This window comes from Aristolochia californica, unplaced genomic scaffold, assembly GCF_029961685.1.
Source record: "Aristolochia californica isolate CCGP_79_NKW_82.1479 unplaced genomic scaffold, dmAriCali1.0.hap1 SCAF_12, whole genome shotgun sequence".
NCBI classification, from domain to species: domain Eukaryota; kingdom Viridiplantae; phylum Streptophyta; class Magnoliopsida; order Piperales; family Aristolochiaceae; genus Aristolochia; species Aristolochia californica.
In genome coordinates this window covers 23,776,171-23,791,575 of record NW_027181793.1, presented here as the reverse complement: position 1 = coordinate 23,791,575, position 15,405 = coordinate 23,776,171, and the positions used below count along the sequence as shown (strand labels likewise).

The 15,405-nt window shown below is 40.4% G+C and overlaps 2 protein-coding genes across 4 annotated transcripts; one reads left to right on the top strand and one right to left on the bottom strand.

The window, feature by feature from the left end:
- Positions 1-145: 145 nt before the first annotated feature.
- Positions 146-2,744, top strand: LOC137947049 (probable clathrin assembly protein At4g32285). The gene has a single exon (XM_068793341.1). The coding sequence runs from the start codon at positions 494-496 to the stop codon at positions 2,429-2,431; it is 1,938 nt and encodes a 645-aa protein (XP_068649442.1). The 5' UTR covers positions 146-493; the 3' UTR covers positions 2,432-2,744.
- A 384-nt stretch (positions 2,745-3,128) lies between these two features.
- LOC137947048 (protein HIRA-like) lies at positions 3,129-11,120 on the bottom strand. Of its 3 annotated transcripts, XM_068793338.1 has the most exons (11): positions 10,909-11,120; positions 10,518-10,635; positions 9,145-9,420; positions 8,786-9,037; positions 7,825-8,222; positions 6,227-7,241; positions 5,395-5,608; positions 5,034-5,274; positions 4,312-4,434; positions 4,089-4,206; positions 3,129-3,602 (listed from the first exon to the last, which is right to left on the bottom strand). In XM_068793338.1, exons 2-11 carry the CDS (start codon positions 10,623-10,625, stop codon positions 3,432-3,434), a joined length of 2,916 nt encoding a protein of 971 aa, XP_068649439.1. In that variant the 5' UTR covers positions 10,626-10,635; positions 10,909-11,120; the 3' UTR covers positions 3,129-3,431. The 3 variants fall into 3 exon arrangements, with proteins under 3 accessions (XP_068649439.1, XP_068649440.1, XP_068649441.1); XM_068793339.1 differs by lacking the exons at positions 10,518-10,635; positions 10,909-11,120 and adding an exon at positions 9,547-9,620; XM_068793340.1 differs by lacking the exons at positions 10,518-10,635; positions 10,909-11,120 and having other exon boundaries at positions 8,786-9,040; positions 9,145-9,232.
- Between the last annotated feature and the right edge of the window lie 4,285 nt (positions 11,121-15,405).

Here is a 15,405-nt window from a genome sequence, read left to right as displayed (position 1 = left end):
TTTTCGAACATCAAGACACGGCTCCGATAAATCTGGTGGAAAAAAACAAATCCGACGGCCGAGATTATTTCTGGACGGTGGACTTCACGCTTTCTTTTAAAAGATATCCACCTAATCATAAATAACTAAAAAAATAGCAAGCAAAGTAAAACGAGCTCCGCCGGCAGCGTGTTTCTCTTTCGATCCGAACAGAAAAAAAAAAAAACAGAGGGATACGAAGCTGAGAAAATAAGCCAAAACGAAGAAGAGGAGCCGACGAAGCGGAGGAAGAAGACCGCCGTCCCGCGCTCTTCCTTGTCGACTGTCCCATATTCTCTCCCCTCGCCGTCTCCGCTAGATCCGCTCCGTTTTTAGTGGTGTCTGGGAGATCCGCTTTCGTTTTTGGTTTGCGTCTGTTAAACCTCACCCTCCCCCCTTTTTCGGTGTCGATAAGTATATAAGAGAGTGGGAGTGAGTCGGATCTGAGGAAGGAGGAGGGGGAGATTGGTTGGAGATGGCGCCGAGCACGATCCGTAAGGCGATTGGGGCGGTGAAGGACCAGACGAGCATCGGGCTCGCAAAAGTTTCCAGCAACGCGGCTCCGGATCTGGAAGTGGCCATCGTGAAGGCGACGAGTCATGATGACGATCCGGCGGAGGAGAAGCACTTGCGGGAGATTCTTACTCTCACGTCTTATTCTCACGGATATGTGAACGCCTGCGTTGCCACCGTCTCGAGGCGGCTGGGAAAGACGCGCGATTGGATTGTTGCCCTCAAGGCGCTAATGCTGGTCCACCGACTGCTTTCGGACGGGGATCCCGCCTTCCAGCAGGAGATCCTCTATGCAACTCGCCGTGGCACGCGGCTTCTGAACATGTCCGATTTCCGCGATGAGGCGCATTCCAACTCCTGGGACCACTCTGCTTTCGTCCGCACCTACGCGCTCTATCTCGACCAGCGCTTGGAGGTGATGCTTTATGACCGCAAGTCGAGGGATGGCCGCCGCGACCGGGATCGAGATAGGGATGTTCGTGACAGGGAGTCTGATTCTCATGGGGATAGGTATGGGAGGTCGTACGAGTATGAGGACAGGGATCGGCGGGCGCCGGTGTCTTTTGGGAGATCGTACGAATATGAGGACAGGGATCGGCGGGCTCCGCCACCTCCGGCGCCGACGACGCCCTTGAGGGAGATGAAAATGGAGAGGGTTTTGGGCAAGATGCATCAGTTGCAGCAACTCCTCGATCGCTTCCTGGCGTGTAGGCCGACGGGCACCGCCAAACAAAGTCGAATGGTGCTGATTGCCCTGTATCCTGTTGTGAAAGAGAGCTTCCAGCTCTATGCGGATATTTGCGAGATCCTGGCCGTGTTACTTGATCGTTTCTTCGATATGGATTATCCGGATTGCGTCAAGTCTTTCGAGGCATACGCGTCCGCTGCGAAGCAGATCGATGAGCTCGCAGCGTTTTATGGGTGGTGCAAGGATACGGGTGTTGCGAGGTCTTCCGAGTATCCAGAAGTGCAGAGGATTACGGATAAGCTGTTGGAGACGCTCGAGGAGTTTATGCGGGATCGTGCGAGGCGGCCCAAGAGCCCAGAAAGGCGAGAACCAGAACCGGAACCGGTCCCTGTTGCGGAGGAGCCCCCAGCAGAGGATATGAATTCAATTAAGGCACTCCCGGCACCGGAGGATTATAAGGAGCCGGAACCAGAACCGCCGAAACCGGAACCTCCAAAGCCGCAGGTGGCTCCGGATTTGGTAGACTTGAGAGAAGACACCTTGACAGCCGACGATCAGGGAAACAAGCTAGCACTTGCTCTGTTTGCAGGAGGGGCCACTAATTCGGCTAGCAACGGGAAATGGGAGGCATTTGGGTCGAATGGTGCGGCCGGCGGGGGTGTGACTTCGGCATGGCAGAATCCTGCTGCGGAGACGGGCAAGGCAGATTGGGAACTGGCTTTGGTGGAAACTGCTAGTAATCTGTCAAAGCAGAAGGCAGCATTGGCAGGTGGGTTCGATCCTCTTCTCCTGGACGGAATGTATGACCAAGGAGCCGTGAGACAGCACACGAGCATGCAGATGAGTGCGGGCGGGAGTGCCAGTAGCGTGGTACTGCCTGCTCCAGGCAAGAGCAAGACGCCGATACTCGCGTTGCCCGCACCAGATGGGACTGTTCAGACTGTGGGTCTGGACCCCTTTGAGGCTTCTCTGACTGTGCCTCCGCCACCTTACGTTCAGATAGCCGATATGGAAAAGAAGCAGCAGTTGTTGACGCAGGAGCAGCAATTGTGGCAGCAATACCAGAGGGAGGGGATGCAGGGCCAAGTGGGTCTGGTAAAGATTGCCCAGAACGGGCATTACCCCGGTGTAGCTCCGGCCGTGATGCCTATGCCTTACGGAATGCCAATGCCACCCGTTCAGGGTGCTGGTTATTACTACACCCCATATTGACCATCTCGGTATTTTCTTCTTGCCGTGTATAAATTTTCTACTGCTTTTTCCCAGCTGGGGATAGGTTTAATTTTTTGTTTCGAGTCCCATTCCTACAGTATGTTTGTGTTTATGTCTGAGAGAGGTAGGGAAGAGACGGAAAGGGCCGCATCTACGACCTGGGGTCATGAGCTAAAAAGCTTTTGTTCTGAGGAGGCTATTTGGATCCGATGAGGAGGGGGCGTGTGCTTTCAGAGACTGGTAACATCTTATTGCATTTTGTGCTTACAGACATTCAATTCTTTTAATTCTATTGAGTGGACGTAAATTTCTATTTTGTGTTCCATTCTTTCCGCGCTAACAACCCAAGTGAGTTTCTATTTATTATGGTGTCCAGGCATTGACGAAACTTCTTGTAAAAAGTTCTCAATGCTGAAATTTTTATTACTTTTCGGTTCCTGAAATCTTTGTCCTTTTGCTCCGAAAAATGGGCTTCCTCAGACATCCCCATCTTCCCTTTCTTCTCTTGGTGGATTTTAATAGCAATAACTGTTTGCTTAATGGTGCGTCAACCTTTAACAGTTTAAGTTGTTTAATTAGAGAGTGATCCTATAGTCATTATATCATGCCTATTACTTGCAAAGATCAGTAAAAAAATTGATCATGCAAAACGTCAAAATGCAATATAATTCATGACTGTCATTGACGACGCAATCCCTGTTGCAGAATCTTCATAATCTGCATTTCATCATAAAGAAAAAAATGCATCGACCAAATATGCAAAAGAAAATATAGAATTGTGCACAAAATAGATTTTTTGAAAAGGGAGAAAGATGCACAAGTTGCAATCTTGAAAAATGAGAGAAGATGTGGTCGAATCTTAAATAACATAAAGCCACCGTTAACTTTGATTAGAAACTGAGTGCAGGCTCCCATTTCTTTCGGATTCTTCAGCTTCCTTTGTACAACAAATTGGTCATGTATTCATCGACTCACCACAGAGCGGACAACAGTCTGCAAGTCAAGAACCAGTTTCATTGTGGAGTTGGGCGCCGTCCTGATCTTGATTAGTTTCACCACCTTCATACTCGGATAAAAGATCCATGAACTCATTGAGCAGCCGTTGAACTTTTCTGTTTGACGCCATGGCAGGAAGAATATCCTCCCCAAGGAGCTTCTGCTTTTTCATTCCCTGCATTACGATTGTTCAAAAAGTACTTATTAACAGGTTCAAACTCAGTAACATAGAACGAGACAGAAATAATAAAAATAGAGTAATAGTGAAGTTCAACTTTCTTTCTTTTTAATTTCTTTTGACCTGCATAAATCGCTTGAGCACAGAAGAAATAGTACCAAAGCACATCTTCCATAGCAGAAATTTGAGCTTGGAACGCTTCAGGCAACTTTTTCTTTGCATGGTTTTACTTGGCCACTTAGTCTTAAAGAATTGTTATAACGAGAAGAATTGTTCTTTTTCCACCTAATTGTCATCTAATAAAGGATGGAAGTACTTGCAAATGAAAATTAAATAAAAGAGGAACAGGAAGAAGATGCCAGAAAACAAGGCCGATAGGACAAACATAGCAATTCCAATAGTTCCATGATAGGGACCATAGGACTAAAAAAACCTGCAGAGGATGACACAGTGTAAGTTTATATGAGAGAGAGAGAGTCTCACGAGAACACAAGGATTCCAAGCTGGGTTCTTAGGGTTGGAGGAAGCAGACTCAGCCATTCCAGTTGGGGGACCTAAGAACTCTTCACAGAGTTCACGCAACCGAGACTCATCTCCTTCTCTGAAGATGGAATACAAGTAAAACTTCAGTAGCTATTAAACCTTGCAAATTATTACCAAGCATTGATTACCAACAAAGTCAAAATAACATTGAGAATGAACTAACCTCGCTAAAAAACGTATGTAAGAAAGAAGGCATTGCCGATACTCATTAGGTGACTTCAATGCCAAAGCTGATGCCAACTGGGCCTCCAAATGAGAATGAGTTTGGACTCCATCATCTGTGACCCTGGAAAATCCCTACTATATAAATAACTTGAGAATTTATAGAACCATTTTTGAAGGAACAGTTTACTGACCACCACAAAAAATGTATTCATGAAAGTGATTTTGTATGCTCAAGATGGCGTTCTTAACAAAACTATAGATCTACATTTCTTGGAAACAGCAACACTGCCCTTATGGACCTGCAAATCTAACAACCCTCTTGAGTATCACTTAGATCCTCCCCCAAAATCCATGACCTAATCTATTACAGTCTGGTTTACTATATCTGATCAATACTTTTTAGTGACTGTTGAATCTGGAACTTCTGCACCACAGTCTACCTGCAGTGAGGGCCTCAGACTATTATGTTTGGGGGATTTTAGTATCAGAGTGTAAACGCAGTAGAGGCATTACTCAATCAGCTACAACAGTATCTGTCAATACTCTAACAACTTTCAGAAGTCCACAAAGGTTGATAATATAAAAAGACATAAAGACATACAAAATAAACTGCCTGAAACATTTAGTCAAGTTAGTTCCCATATGGCCCAGGTCTAATAGGAAACTATTCCAAAAATTTATTGATTTCATTTACAAGCTCAGAATCACAGAACTGCAAACCTGCTCCAACCAGGCTTTCTGGCTAGAAATTTCCCAACATCCACTTGCAAAGCAGCTAGCTCCCCATTCTGACTTGAACCCAGATTCCAAGAGCTCGTGAAGTTTGAAGCAGGGAAGCAATCATCAGCTATTCGAAGCCAACACTTCAGGCTCGTGTCAAAAAGAAATGCATGCCGAGTAGATAAAACAATAAGAGGCAAACCCGATCTTGAGAATCTGGCAGATATCACTTTAACTTGACCTGGAATTTGAGCAAGATATTTGAAGGTACCATATGTCAACTCAGAATGTCAAATAATCCATTCAAGCAAATAAATAAAAGCATGCAGCAGCAAACAGTATGCTTAAAAACAGAAGGTACCAGCATCTTTGGCAGAAGAGGAGTCCTGCCTTGAGGTTATAATAGAAGCCAAGGAATCATGCAGAAGACAAGCCCGGTTAAAAAGATTCCACACATAAATTTCACCTCTCCTTGTGACAACAAGCAGCTTCCAGCACTCATCACAATCTATAAATACTGCTGTGGATCCCATAACCATTGTTGGCATAGCTCGTCTCCCACATTTTGTGTAAATCTACACAAGAAATATCAAGGTACATGTTTAATTTGACCTTCAAAGTAAACTCATTCTATTTGTAAAAGAATCAATAAACTCCTCTTCCTGTAAAAGGTCCACTTTGAGTCATGTAAGTTATGAACATGATGTATGATATGTATCAGGGATTCATATTCCACCTTGGGGCCATGCAGGTGATCATCATCATTAAGCCTTATTCCAACAACTACATTGGAGTTAGTTACATGGATCACTTTCCTCCATACCGATTTGTAAGAACTGGTGCATATTAATGTAATGAGGTTTCTTTATAGTTTTCAAACTGACTTTCAACATGGTTTACCATCTTAAACTGTGCTTAGAACACAATTAGGGCTGATCTCATAACCTGTAGGTCCTGCTTAAAAAAGCCCCATCCATTTTCAAATAAGAAGCATTTGCTTTCTCAATTGTATTACTGTAGCAGGCACCTTATCAAAATCATTAGGCTCCTTATGGTGTGTCTGGTGGGACTGTGAAACTGGGCCATCACTGGCCCAAAGAAGGTGGTTTGAATTACCTAGTGGGTTTAAAATGTGTATCCAAAATTAAGAAAGATCATCAAAGCCTTTAAAAGATCAGGTCTAGGACATATACCTGCAAGCAGCCATCTTCACAACCAACGGCCCAAAAATTTGCATTTCCAGCCAAAACTGTAACTTTTCCTGAAACTCTGTCTGACCAAAGAGTCTGATCACCTCGTCTGCAACAAACTTCTGTTTCCCTTGCTGCAAAAGTACCATTTCCCATGCCAACCAAGTCATTCATAGCTTGCTGAACAGGCTTAGCTTCCAAGTAGGTCGGCACACAATCTTTCATTTCATTTTTATCAAAAACCCGAATAGAAAGAATTTCTGAAGAAGGCTGTGGTAAACTACCAACTCCAGACTGTTCAATACTAATTTTTTCATCAGTCGATCCAGTTGCTTTCTCAATCACAAGGCTATCAGTAATATGGGCCCTTGCAGTGACTCCAGAATGCTCCTTTCCACCACAGTTATAGCATTTACCTCCAGCATTCCCACTAAATGATCTTTTAGCAGATACTTCCAGGGCCCCAACATCAGCACCTGCATCATCTTTCCGTTGCTGACTAGAGACTGCAGAAGAGAACTCAAGGGGCATAATTTCCTGGTGAGCAGGAACACCGACTGCCTCAGGGATGATCCTCTTTCTCCCATCAGGCCTTCTATACTCCCTTTGTTTTACAGGACTTGAAATTTGAACTGAAGCAGGCTTTGTCAATCCCTCAGAAATAGCTCCGTCATCTTTCTTTCCATCTTCAGCTTGGTATTCTGAGGTTTTAAGGTTTGGTTGTGCAGTTACAGGGTTTCCCAGCTCAGTGGGGGATTTTTCAGGAATTTGATCGTTTTGGATGCTGGAAGGCCCTTTTTTAGGGGCAGATTGCTTAGCGGATGCAGCCTCCAGTAACAACTGAGCAGGACTCTCAGCTAAGTTTGACTGCCGTCCTCTGACATCACCATAGCGACTCCTCTTCAGCTCATCCAACTCTGAGTCACTTAACCTGTGGCCCAGTTCCTTCGCTTCAAAATGAAATGTTGCCACTGTCCCATCTAAGGAACATGCGAAAAGTGCATAACCATCTGGACCCCTGTTTTCAAAGAAAATACCCAGTCATATAGTGCTGTAATTTAGATTAAACTTGAGCCCTGTTAGTGCCTTAGCGTGGGGACTTATAATTCTATAAAAAGCTAGTGATGAATTTCCAGAAACTCAAATATTTGAACACCAAGATTGCCCTTCACTGGAAAACATGAATATTTAAATACCCCAAGCTTTTGTCCTGAACTATATTCTGCCTTTACTGTGGACTAGGTAAAGAAACCAATCCAAGCTGTAATTGCAACCCAGTGGCTGCAAAATTGCCCATTTCCCTAGAAATATCCAGACTGGGAATCTATGGGTGCAAAACAAATAATTTATTCACAGATAAAGATGCAGGTAAAAATTTTCCAGGAAAAGGAAGGGCCTAATTCTCTCTACATGAGCATTTCAAAGTGGCAACACATTTGCAGCGTCTCCAGAAAGGGCAAAGGGTATTAAAAAGTCTTAGAAAACCGAAAATATATGGATTTGTACACCATGAATAAAAGAAACCCAATCAAAGCATAGATACAGAAGTTTTAAAATCTTAGAGATGTTGCAAATATCAGGACCTAGTCACTGCACCTTACCAGGATAAATCAACAACACTCTGTGTAAAGAAATGTTTGGCCACAAAGAGAGGGCGGGCACTTGCTGTTGTCCAGACAGTTATAGTGCGATCCTGACTCCCTATCGCAATAACATTGTATGGCTGTGTTTCTTTCATGGAGGATTTTGAAGCGCCATTTGCCCAGCCAACAGGTGCAACATTTACATCTTGACCATTGGAGAAATTCTTACGAAACATGGAATGATTGAACTTTACAACAATAACAGGGGCATTGTGCCCTAAAAAGTCAAATGTAGCAGACCACTCGCCTCTTTCTAGCACAGGAGCTGAATGCCGAGGCTTTTGAAACCCATGAGTAGTGGTTATAAAGTGACCACAAGGTGACCAACCAAGTCGTCTAAAGAATGTGGAGCCAAGCTGAAAAGATCATGCAGTAAATTAGAAAGAAGACTAAAAGGAAACTGCAAACTCCAACCATACAGGAATCCTAATTGCTGCTACTTGATGGCTTTCCTAGTCTATTACTGGTGATTTCTCCCTCTCCCCTTCTCTTTCTTTATTTCCCAGATTTTTTCTTCCAAGCTGCTTTGCTCTGCTTAGAGTGCCACTTAGTAACAGGCATTATTGTTCCCATACAAGTGGAGTTATAAATACTCGATCATAAAACTGGAGAATGAAACAGAAGTCAGGATCCAAAGGACAGACCAAAAGATGCTGACTTTGTCTTGACTACCAGGCATCACAATTTCAAAAAATTCATGATCTATTGGTGACAGATAAAACACGTAATCACTTGGAAGATCATAGACCAAACCCATTCATCGGTCATTGTTCAGACAACTGGAGCTACTCACCTCATCCAAAATTGAGCCATTCATACCAAGTTCTGTCGGAAATGGGTTTAGTTAAGCTGCTATTGGAGAACTAGAAGAGCACAAAAATGTTTGAATTAAAATCTTGCAGAAAGCATGATTACATACAGATTTTGACCAGTGTCCTTCAGTCTGGTGAGCAAGGCTCCAATTGCTAGTGCGCCAAATAATAACAGTCTTGTCATCAGACTGACTTGCTATGAAGGATCCTATAGGATCCCAGGCAACCCCTTTAACAAGACTAGAGTGACCCTTCAGAACTGCAGTGCAAATACCTTGGGTCATGTTCCATATGTGAACTGTGTTATCCAAACTGCCACTAGCCAACATTGAGTCATCAGGAGACCAATTAAGATCCACCTACTTCAAGCATAAATAATGAAACAGAAAATATTAGACAGCTGAATTGAAAAATAAAACAATTCAGCTTGGAGAAAACTGTGAAATAAAAGTAAAGACTTGTTTACCACATCGGCAGTATGGCCTCTCAAAGTCATTGCGACTTTCCAATTCTCCACATCTGGAGGCTCTCCACTGCCAAATTCAGTAGTCCCTGTGCCGGGCTTTCTCTCATGAATAAGAATGACCTGATCATCAGATCCTGAAGCCAGATAACGACCATGCTTGGCCCATCTAACACAATTAACAGAACCAAAATGGTCACGAAGTGTTGCTAATATCTTCTGTGTTGACTGATCACTTTCAGACTCCTTCCCAGCTGATTTCATGTTCCATATCCTCACCTACATTAAATCCATATGAAAACCATCACTTGGAATGAAATAAAAGAAAAGACACAAGAGTATTGCTCCACATCGGTATGTACCAAAATTGATCACCCCGAGACATACATACAGTCAAATTACTACCTCTTGAATTTACAATCGTAACTTATGATAGTGGCTCAGAGGAAGGGATGTGACAATCCATCTGCTTCACGCTCTATCTCCTTTTTCACAACCAATGAACAGTATAAGGGTGTGACTTAAAGCCTTTTACTTCTGGCCTAATATTTAAATAAAGTAGTTATTATGTGTGAAGTAAACAAATCAGTTTTAGCTGCTCGGATAAGCAAATGAATACTGTTAATGTAAATCATAGATTAATTAAACACAATCTTCAGTGGTGCCACTGTACAAGTTGTTAACCTGGCTAGATCTAAGAGAAGCATCTTATTTTCCAGATAAAAAGGAAGACTATAGCAACAGTTGAAATTGAAATAGCTAAAATGCAATATACAGCTGGAATCAATACAGCTAAACAGAAATATTTACGAGCTTGTGTCTGTTGCTATACATATTCGTTAGGGACATTTGTTGAAGCGCTCAAAGAGAGCAAAAAAAAAAAACACTAACAATGTACTGACTACAGTGATCAAACACAGGAGTACTAAAGATGAGAAAGTTTGATCAAACAATAGTTGAGAATTCTTCAAGTTTGTTCTCTCACATTCATTCGTCCATATATCACTACTCTTTGGTTCCTCAAGCCCGAAATCCTTAATACTCTTGAATCATCAAGCCTGAACTAGTTCTCCAACATCACCTAAAAGATCTGTCCCCTCACGAAGTAATAAATCCTCATCTACCCATGTTTATCACTTCACAGGAAAGCAAAGAAACCTACAGTTATAAAGTTCATGAATCCACGAGAGAACCAATAGCTAACAACGTGGCAGAAGATGCCGTCAATACCATGCACCTTTCCTCAACCAAGGAAAAAGGAGATCACTAAAAGCCGGACGAAGTATGCCAAACAGGAAAATCAAGAGACAAAAAAGAGGTCACTGATTTTGGCGTAAAAAAAAAATGAAAATACTAGAAATAGAGAAAGTAAGCACCTTGTGATCCCCTCCGCCAGTGGCAAACCTGAGCCCTCCTGGTTGAATATCGATGGAGAATATCTGCATGCCTTCATGTCTTACCCAGTGGGGCTTCTCAGCTATCATTCTGCCTCTCCTGTATGTGGAACCAATTTAATTATCATTGAAAAGTAAGAGGGACAAAAATAACTGATGCCGCAAAGGTCGAATAGAAGAGACAGAAATACGTCATCTAAAACCCCAGAAAACCCCTTCAAGGTTTTAAACCACCACAACGGATACGCCACCCCCTCCCAGATGCGGGTAAGCACTAAGCACCGAAGTGAGCACCTTCAACGTCTCAATGGTGGCGGCAATCACGTGTGACACAGCGAAAATGAGAGATGGAGAGAGAGGCAAGATCAGATACCTGAAAATTCAACGTAGCGGCGAGCCGAGGAGCTGAAAACGGCGAAATAGCAGCGACGTGAAGGCTACTGGGACGTGATCAAAGAATAATAGAGGAGAGCAGCAGTCAGTGCCTAGGTGCAACGAAATGCAGTGGCTAAACAGGGACAGAGGACAGGCGCGTGATGGGTGCCCTAGGCGTCTTTGCCTTCTCTTTCTGTTAAAATATTTATCGGAGTTGAGATAAGCACGGTGTTACCGGAGCCAAAAAGGGGGATGCACATTGCTTGTCATAATACGATTGAGAGTACTCACTCTACTACAGACATGGCCCCAAAAATGTAAAATCATTTTGACTTTCTTAAACATCTGTGAAGTTACATAGAAAAATAAGCCAACATCAATCAAGTAGTTGTTGTCCTAAAACAACAAAAAAACTGGAATTTCTTAGCCTACATGTTCCAAAATGGTCTACAATTCTTCTGATATTGAAGAAGAATTGTTTCCTTTACTCTACCTCCTCAAAGATGGTTAACACTCAATGTCACAATAAAGTTCAAGTGTTTAGATATGATAATGCCAAAGAATATTTATCCTCTCAATTTCATAATTTTTTCTCCCAATATGGTATCCTTCGACAAAATGGGATTTTCTCTTTGAATGTTCCTTAATTTACCTTGCCCTATGTTGTTTTAACTGTTTGTTATCTCATTATTCACATGTCATCTAGTGTGCTTAGAAATACATCTCCTTTTACATCTATCTTCAAGGATGACACTCCTTTTTCACTCTTTGCTCGAGTCTTTGGAATGTTTATTTTCTCATAATCTCATACCAAGTACACATAAATGATCCAAACTCTTTAAGTATCTTTTTTTTTTATATACTCTAGAAATCAAAAGGGATATATTTGCTCTCACATGTCCTATCAAATATTTATTTTGGTTGATGTTACATTCTTTGAGGATCAACTTTTTTATGCCAAAGCCTCTACCCCTCCAGGGTTTGAGTCTACTCCATTTTTTTAGCTTCCTACAAGTATGCCCCACCCTATTGAGTCATTGGACCAACCAACTACATCACATTGCACAATAGCTACAAGATCCTCTCATCCCTTTGCGTTGACCAATCACTAGCTCTATCTACTAATTCTAAGGTTAAAATTTCACCCCTTCATTTCCTATTGTTTTTAGACCTCCATATTATACTTGATCATTTGTTATTCACAAAGAACTTTGTTCTTGTGTTCCTCACCAGATCTCTATGTCACATTTTATTTATACTCATTGACTCTCCTACAAGTGTTGTTTCTTTTTTTGCCGCTCTGTCTTATGTGTTTATTCTTAGGGTTCATGAAGATGCTCTAAGACATTTTGGTTGGAGAGCTGGCATGGAAGAGGAGAACCATGTGTCATAATCATACTTGGGACTTGGTTGATTTACCTTATAGATAAAAAAAAAACATGTGGGTTTTCCAATGGGTTATTACAATCAAACACAATATTGATGGCAATATTACATGCCTTAAAGCTACGTTGGCTACCAAATGATTTACAAAAACATACGACACTGATTACAAAGTGTTACAATGTGGGATCCACCATGGCCCCACAACTGGTGGGACCCACCATGGCCCCACAAACTGGTGGCACCCACCATGAGATGGAGAGGTGTCAACAAGAGTTCTCATACAAAGTGGCTCTAGCTAAGAGAGAAGGAACATGTGCTGGAATTAAATAGAAGATTTGAAGATCAAGTGGGACCCACAAAGATACCATGAGCTGATATCTCTATCTACATGCGCTAGATGATCATGTGGGACCCACAAGATAAGACCAAGAGCTGGCTCTCTAGCTTGATTCACGTCCTTAAAGAAGGTGTTTGTAGTTGAGTTAAATTAGTCTCTTAAATAGATAATGTAATCTTATCATGATAGGCTTATCTTGGAGAGTTCTAGTTGGAATGTAAATTTTTTTTCTTCTATCTTGTGTGAAGTATTCTCTCTCTACTCTCTTTTATTTTCCTTCTCTTCTCTCTCTACCCGAGAGCTCTTCTTTTTTTTCGTTTTTTCTTTCTCTCTCCCCTTGCTCGAGGTATTATTCATGGGATCCTAAATTCAACACAAATAAACATTCTCTCTAGTAGCCAAACTCAATTCTGTAAAACTTTTCATATTTGTTGCTATTAATTTTGGTTGGTCTCTGATCGACTTGATGTAAAAAATGGTTTCCTTTGTAACGATCTTATTGATGAGGTATATATCATTCAACCACCTGGTTTTGTAGATGATGGGGAGAAAGTTTGTAAGCTCAAGAAGTCAATTTATGGTCTCAAATAATCACCATGAGTATGATTTGATAAACTCAAGAAAGTGGTGTATAGTTTTGGTTATAAGGGATGTGAGTTGAATCAGTATGTAGTTGTTAAACACACCAATAATGGTGTGGTGCTTAGAAATGTTTACGTGGATGACATTACCATTACTAGGAGTGACAAAAATGACATTCATCAATTAAATTAGGGGTTGTGAAAAGTCTTTCAAACAAAATATTTGGGATTATTGAAATATTTTTTTGGAGTTGAAGTGTTACAATCTCTACATGGTATTATCCTATTTCAAAGAAAATATATTTTGGATTTACTAGAAGTTGAAATGTTTGATTATAAGCCCCTTGACACCTCGATGGACCCAAATGTGAAGTTGTTTACAGGGTCTGATAATGAGGTAGATATTGAAATTTTTTCAAAAATTAGTTGGAAGATTAATCTATTTAAAAGTTAGAATATTAGATATCATTTGCAATAAGTGTTATTTGTTAGTTTATGCACAAAACTCAACTCTCTCGTTGGCAAACTCTATAGAAAATTTAGAGGTATTTAAAGAAAAACCCAGGGCAAAGACTTTTATATAATGAGAACCTAATGATTGAAGGATTTGCTTATGTTGATTGGGTTGGTTCTCTTGATAATATGAAATTGACTTATTATTTTAGTATAATGGTTGTTAGAAATCTAGTGACATGGCTAAGCAATAAGCAGTGTAGTGGCAAGATTAAGTGCATAAGCAGAATATATATCAATGACACTTGCAACAAGTGATCTCCTCACAGAACTTTGTTTCTTTGTAGAAAGTCTTATGCAACTACATTTCAATAATCAAGAGGAGCTCAAGTTATGGCCTAAGGGGGAGCTTCCTTACCTCCTTGTTTTCTCTCACACGTCCCTTTCTTAACTCTCTTCTCCTCCTTTTGTCCTTCTTTCATCTTACTTTCTCACCTCACCAAAACTCAAAATATGCTAAAACCCTATAATTTAATATCAATAATATATTTTATTTTAAGCGAAATAACTTTTACTTTATGATGTTATTTTTCATAGGGAGAAATGCGACAATTGATATGAAAGGCACATGAGGCTGGTGGGCAGTTGCTGAGCATGTCATTGTGCGAAGCATTTGTGAAGCTAGGTCTAACTATACATATGGAAGAGGAGTTGTGTAGACTAAAGAGACGTTGACCCAAAGTCAGGAGCGATTGAGACATGTACGGTGTCAGATTGAGGAGTCTAAGCATCGTGCTAAGGTGTCTAAGCGTTATTTTTTTTTATAATTTATCAAAAAATTGGTATAATTTGTATAGTTTTTTGTATAATGTTTTGGGATTTATATATATATATATATATATTTCTTATTATATACATATGCTTTTATAATTCAATTGATTATTTTAAAATTTTATATTTATTGATGTTTTTGTTTATATGATTTCATTATGTACTATATTTATATTAAACAAGGAATATATGAAAATTTTAAAATAAAAAATTTATGTTTAAGTTTTTCCAATGAATTTCAAGTTTTTGCTGAAAATAGCAAATAATACAAACAAAAACATTGATAAAATACCTCTACAACAACGAATTTACAAATTCATTGCAAGATATACCACTTTCAAGTAGAAAATGATTTTTTGAATTTGCACCTAGAGGTAATTCTCTCTAGCAATGAAAATAATTCGCTGTTATATGTCTTAACTTCTAATAGCAAATTTACAAATTAGTTAATAGAAGTTCTACCGACGAAAATGCGAAAGCGAATTCTTTATGCAATTTTTCATTGGAAGAATTTTACCAATGAATTTTGGACTTCCACTAGCAAAAAACTTATCAGTAGAAGTCAAATTTCTCGTCGTACCAAAAACATTATGATACAAATAAAAACTAGAACACCCCTATAAGAGAACACATTATAGATAGTATGGTAAGGGATGACAATTAATCAGGCCATTAATGGGTTTTTTCATTTAAGCTCAAATATATGGGAATTAATTTTTTCCTAAAAAGATTGTTATATATAAATTATAAATACCCTTTGCCTTACTTTAAATTATAATAAAAGAGAGGAGAACATAATAAAAAATAGGGAATTTTACCAAAATACCAATTTAAAACCACTTATTTATGAAAATAACAAAGATCTCAACTTATTTGCAAAACTACCGAACTTTGACCGGTCCACTTT

Bases quoted from the DNA above. Each gene is read 5' to 3' on its own strand.
- LOC137947049 (XM_068793341.1), top strand. From the start codon at position 494: ATGGCGCCGAGCACGATCCGTAAGGCGATTGGGGCGGTGAAGGACCAG.
- LOC137947048 (XM_068793338.1), bottom strand. From the start codon at position 10,625: ATGATAGCTGAGAAGCCCCACTGGGTAAGACATGAAGGCATGCAGATA. The intron at 9,038-9,144 runs GTAAACAAGTCT...TGCTTGAAGTAG, and splicing joins GAGGCCATACTGCCGATGTG to GTGGATCTTAATTGGTCTCC. The intron at 5,609-6,226 runs GTATATGTCCTA...TTTCTTGTGTAG, and splicing joins GTGAAGATGGCTGCTTGCAG to ATTTACACAAAATGTGGGAG.